The sequence below is a fragment of the Glycine max genome, chromosome 9, assembly GCF_000004515.6.
Source record: "Glycine max cultivar Williams 82 chromosome 9, Glycine_max_v4.0, whole genome shotgun sequence".
Taxonomy (NCBI): domain Eukaryota; kingdom Viridiplantae; phylum Streptophyta; class Magnoliopsida; order Fabales; family Fabaceae; genus Glycine; species Glycine max.
The window spans coordinates 46,496,489-46,502,488 of record NC_038245.2 but is presented as its reverse complement, the minus strand read 5'-3'; the positions used below and the strand labels follow the sequence as shown (position 1 = coordinate 46,502,488).

At 31.3% G+C, this 6,000-nt stretch overlaps 1 protein-coding gene across 1 annotated transcript; it reads left to right on the top strand.

Moving 5' to 3' along the window:
- The first annotated feature begins 3,531 nt into the window (after positions 1-3,531).
- Positions 3,532-5,658, top strand: LOC780543 (myb-related protein 306). The gene is made up of 3 exons (XM_003534405.5): positions 3,532-4,082; positions 4,296-4,425; positions 4,637-5,658. Exons 1-3 carry the CDS (start codon positions 3,950-3,952, stop codon positions 5,370-5,372), a joined length of 999 nt encoding a protein of 332 aa, XP_003534453.1. The 5' UTR covers positions 3,532-3,949; the 3' UTR covers positions 5,373-5,658.
- Positions 5,659-6,000: the final 342 nt, after the last annotated feature.

Here is a 6,000-nt window from a genome sequence, read left to right as displayed (position 1 = left end):
AAAAGGTTAATCAACATACAGCCGATAATTTAGAAAATAATAAAAAAGTCGACCGTAGTAGTTCTTTACAATTGTTTATAGTATATAATATAATAATAAATCAAATTGCAGGTTTGCAAATTTAAGTTTTCTCAACATATTTGAAGTAACATGTTTAAATCTGCATTTTGGAAGAATGGATCCGCATTTGCCTACTCTCAATAACTTCTGTGTCTACTTCTGTTTGACGTGACATTTTCACAATATGAGTTACGAGCAAGTCTCCAAACATGTACTAATAGTGGGTTGGTTATCATTTCATAATTAGAACTTATATGATTTTTCATTTAAGTCACTATTCGTGACTAGCTAGGATGAAAATAGGTTAAACTATTTAATAGGAGTTTATGACTTAGTCCATTTTGTTTTTGGAATTGAACGGGCCAAACTTGCGTAAGCCCAAAAGTAGAAACTACATAATAATGCGTCTGAAAAAGAAAATTCCCATGACATCAAACCGAATCAACTGGCTTAGAAAAGTTAGGGTTGATCATACATAAAAAATTATCCACTTACATCTCATGCGTCACATTAGCCAAAGAATCAACTCAGAAGTTTGCTTCGGAAAAAATGTGACTTAGCCTATATTAAGCTACTTCATGTTAGATTTTTTATTTATGAAATAAAATAGGTTACAAGTTTTATAAAAGGGTATTTAGTAAAAAGTGTCTATTAAAAAAGTTTATTATGTCTAATAGGACCATCTATTAATTAAATAAATATAAATATTAATTTTTTGTTAGCATTCTTATTATATCATTTTTAATAATATATTATAATTATATATTTATTTACTTTTTAAAATATTAAACATGTTAACATGCATAAAAAGTTAAGTCGATAAACTTGTTAAATGATAAAGTTATACTCTATTTAGAGGCCTTATTACAAAATGAATTTTTAAATAAAACTATAAAAGTCATATTAAACCTTAAAAATAAGTTTATACTATATGGATAAGTTAGATTCAACTCCTATAACGTTTAACCAACTCATTTTTCCCTTATCCCATGTTTTGAGTAGCAATAATTTTAATTCATAGTTTTTAGTTTATTTTACAAATAGTTTTTTCCCTTTAACTATTAGTCCATTAACATAATTCAAAATAAGTCATCTATTTTTAAAAAATTAATATGACTACCTATTTCTTGCATTCCAAAATAATAGTCCCCTAAGATTATGACACATTAATTTCATTTTATTACTATATTATTGGTATGACACTATTAGACTATTGGCAAGTTCATCAAATTATCCCAAGTAGTAAAAATAAAATGGAAGTCCGAATGTCTAATTCATATAAATTTTATTTATACTTAGGTAGGTGAATATATAATTTTCAGGCAATAAATAAATTGATTTGAAAAAATTGTGAAAAAAATAGTAAATTAAATTGACAAAAAATTAAATTAAAATAAACAAGACAAGAAATTAAGCATGAATTTAAATTAATTAATTAAAAACAGAAAAGATGAGAAAAACCAATATTATAGAAGTTAAACTTAGAAGATGAGAATATTGAGAACTTAGTCTATCAGAGTTACTCTTTTATGCAATATTAATGAATTTTCTCTATTTATAATTATTCCAATATATATTTGCATCTACTTATATACTCTAACCAAGATCCATCGAGTGAAAGAGCCTAATTTATCTATTTTTTCTCCAAAATCCTTTTGCAGAGATAAAATAGTAAATTGCATTAAGAATAGAGATGTGTAACAGGCTAATCAAAATCAACTTATCCCTAGTGATGACTTTATTTAGATACAATTTCCCAATTCTACTAGAGAATAACGTTTCTCAACGCTACTCTTAAAATTTATCATGCAAATGGGTGATCAAGCCATAAACAATAATATTAAGCACAAGAAAGAATAATGTAAAAGATAATAATATTAAATAGATAGGAAGAGAATTACATCAAAAGTAATTGGCTGTCAAGTTCCCAACAAAGAGGAGTTTAACTACTCATTGTCATAGGAGGTTTTATAATTGTAAGAGGGGAATGTTTAGTAAAGAGGGAAATTGAGGAAGGAAATGAAGGGGAGGAAGGACCTCTAATGCTTGCTTCTCTTTCTTCTAACCTTTACCTTCTATAAAAAATTGTATTCTCTTGAATTTTGTGTTAATTTTTTTTGTTCTATTTCTTTTATAGGTGCAGATCAACTTAGTTTTCATGTAACCTTCGCGTTAAGCGCGCTTGTACGTTTAGCAAGTATGATGGTATTCACGCTCAACGCGTGTCTCGTACTAAGCGCGCTTTCACTTTCTTGAATTAGTCTGCTTTCTTAAATTAGTCTTGTTTCCTAATGCTAAGCGTGCCATGCTTGCTGAGCCTATGCATCGCGCTGAGAGCTCGAGTCACACTAAGCGCGTGTATTCAGATTACCAATTTGTTCTTTTGGGCTTCACTTTATTTTTCTGCTTCAATTATTCACTAAGCATCATAAATTTATCAATTTTTAATATTTTCAGCACAAAAACTTAAATGATGTTATAATTCTAATTATTTGTACAAAAAGAAAGAAATAAGAGAGAAATATTACTAGTTCCTATATAATTTAATGCTAAAATATACCTATATATAGCAGTTATCAGACACACTGTTTAAGAAATATTATTTAATCGATGTAAGTTTAGAAAAAAAAATCCTATTATTCACTAATAAAAAATACATTCTATTTTTCATTAATTTTTATGATTGGTGTATATTTTGAATGCAAATATTAATTTATCTTAATCATATTTAGAAATATTGTTGGAAAAAATAACTTAAAAAGCTAAAAGAATTGAAAAAAAAAAACCCAAAAGACTACTATTATTTGAAATGAAGAGAATAAACATTTAAGCAAACTTACATATCAAACCCGATATAAGTTAGATGAAATCAGATTTTCAAAAAGGTCAAATCAGATATAAAAAAGGCTATAACAAATAATAGGTGAATCAATTCTTTAAATAAGTTAAACAAATTCTTATTCCATCCAACCTATATTTCCACCCTATTTGTGTAGCTTCTAGGTTTTTCACCGATTTGATGCGATTTTGTGGGTTGTCAACATGATTCAAAACATGCATTAAATTTCACAAACAAAATAATAAACGTAGTAACTTAACATCTAGTAGTACTAGCTTATAATGTTGATTGGCCAAACATAATCCCTTAGTACAAACTCACTTTTCTATCTAAGCAAAGAGATAGTAATATAGGAGTACATCTCTAGTTGGTTATGGTCGCTATCCAAAGTTATCATGGTATAATTGAAATATTAATGCAATCAATTAATTTATAGATAAGTTAGTAAAAGAGGGAAAGGGGTGGTTCATTGAGATCACCAGGAGGGGGAGGAGGCAAAGGAAGGCATACATAATGTCGATAGCTTATTAGGCTTTTGCAAAAGTCAGCTTTATCTCATATTTACATTTAATGATCTGCTGGGGTTTATAGACTTTTAAAGCTGAGAGAGATAATTGAGCTTTTCCCAGTTCAGCTACATTGAATGTCACGCGGTTTTGAGAGAGGTGAATAATTTTGGCCCCTACTCCTTCAGTTAATGCTCTTGCTGTCAACTTTTGACCTTGCTACCTCGTTTACTAGTTTAAGTCAGCTTCTCATCACACACCATACATACCCTTTACCCCTTTCATTTTTAGCTATAAATGTGCATCCAGCAAAGGTTAGGCTTGGACACATGCATTACAACCCTATCAAGTAAAGAGGGTTAGAGAAATAAAAAGAGAAGAAAGAAAACACGATAGTATCATCATATCACCACCACACACATAGATAGAGAGAGGAAAACGACCTATATTTTTTTTCCTTTGAGAGCTTCAGGGGCTAGGAAAATTAGAAGGACAGCCACAAGTATAAAGGCGGTGAAATAAAAGAGAAAGACAAGAAGGAGACATGGGAAGACCACCTTGTTGTGACAAAGAAGGGGTCAAGAAAGGGCCTTGGACTCCTGAAGAAGACATCATATTGGTGTCTTATATTCAGGAACATGGTCCTGGAAATTGGAGGGCAGTTCCTGCCAAAACAGGTTAATTAATTAGCCCTCCACTCACTTTGATGATTTTGTATATATATCAATATATATTAGTTCTTGTTCTTTGTTGTGCTTCTTAGATCATTATTTAGAAAAGTTTCTGATTGAAATAGCACTTTGATCTAAACATTGGTCATTTGGGTTTCATTGTTTTATCTTACTTAACACGGATCTGAATTGATTTTTCCATTTTGGGGTTGTTTTCAGGGTTGTCAAGATGCAGCAAGAGTTGCAGACTTAGATGGACGAATTACCTGAGGCCAGGAATCAAGCGTGGTAACTTCACAGAACAAGAGGAGAAGATGATAATCCATCTTCAAGATCTTTTAGGAAACAGGTACAAGTCAATCTTCCAAGCACCTACTTACTTGGAGTTTTGTGTTCAATTCAAGCAATTAAGTTACTAATGAAATCTTTTAGCTTATAAAAAAGAAAAAAACTTTGTTTTGAAGATTTATTTTTTATAACTGTTTTTGAGTATTTTGATTTGGGAAGTTCTATCTTTTGGATCCACATGCTTAACTGGATCACATTGGTTATTGGTACAGATGGGCTGCAATAGCTTCATACCTTCCACAAAGAACAGACAATGACATAAAGAACTATTGGAATACCCATTTGAGAAAGAAGCTGAAGAAGATGCAAGCAGGCGGTGAAGGTGGTAGCTTTGGAGAAGGGTTTTCAGCCTCAAGGCAAATCCCTAGAGGCCAGTGGGAAAGAAGGCTCCAAACTGATATCCAAATGGCAAAGAGAGCCCTCAGTGAAGCTCTTTCACCAGAGAAAAAGCCATCTTGTTTATCTGCCTCAAACTCAAACCCTTCAGATAGTAGCAGCTCCTTCTCTTCCACAAAACCAACAACAACACAATCTGTGTGCTATGCATCAAGTGCTGACAACATAGCTAGAATGCTCAAGGGTTGGATGAAGAACCCACCAAAGTCCTCAAGAACCAACTCGTCTATGACTCAGAACTCATTCAACAACTTAGCAGGTGCTGATACTGCTTGTAGTAGTGGAGCAAAGGGACCACTAAGCAGTGCCGAATTGTCTGAGAATAATTTTGAATCCTTGTTTGATTTTGATCAGTCTTTGGAGTCTTCAAACTCTGATCAATTCTCTCAGTCCTTGTCTCCTGAGGCCACTGTTTTGCAAGATGAAAGCAAGCCTGATATTAATATTGCTGCAGAAATTATGCCCTTCTCTTTGCTTGAGAAATGGCTCCTTGATGAGGCAGGTTGCCAAGAGAAATTAGTTGGTTGTTGTGGTGATGCCAAGTTTTTCTAAGTTGGGTTCATTTTGTGACATATGAGACTGTGGGATTTTTTTATTTTATTTTATTTTATTTCATAAGTTATAGGTAGGGCCTCATCAATTAATCTCGCTTCGGCCTTATTAGAGAGAGAAGTTTTCCAGCCTTTGGTGCTAGACGTGTATATGTTAATTATTATTGACATTATGATGATTATTATCATACTGTGTTAGTTGCCATACACTGGCAAACTTGCTTCTCTTATGTAAAGTTGATCTTGCGACGAGATCTTGCTTTATGAATTAATTGTTTTTAAAGTAATCTTCCTAGTAATTCAAGTTCTTCCAGTTGTTGAAATGAATAGGAATGGTACGTACCAAGGGACATTTTATTACTCTTTTCAGCAGCAAACTTAGTTATTATTGGGTGAACTTTTTATGTTATTTTTTTAAAATAATTTAAATTTATTCTGGCTCATATGGATTTTTATGTGATACTTTTAGTGTATTAAAAAAATTAAATATTTTCTAGAACATGGTTTTTACTTGTTTGTTCAATCCATCACTTAATGCACGTACGATATATTTTATTAATAAAAAGAATAAGCATTTTTTTTAATATAGTCGTATTTGGGAATTAAGTTAAAAATAATTATATTAAAAA

Coding starts and splice junctions, on each gene's coding strand:
- LOC780543 (XM_003534405.5), top strand. CDS start 3,950: ATGGGAAGACCACCTTGTTGTGACAAAGAAGGGGTCAAGAAAGGGCCT. Junction 4,083..4,295: donor GGCAGTTCCTGCCAAAACAG/GTTAATTAATTA, acceptor GGTTGTTTTCAG/GGTTGTCAAGATGCAGCAAG. Junction 4,426..4,636: donor CAAGATCTTTTAGGAAACAG/GTACAAGTCAAT, acceptor TTATTGGTACAG/ATGGGCTGCAATAGCTTCAT.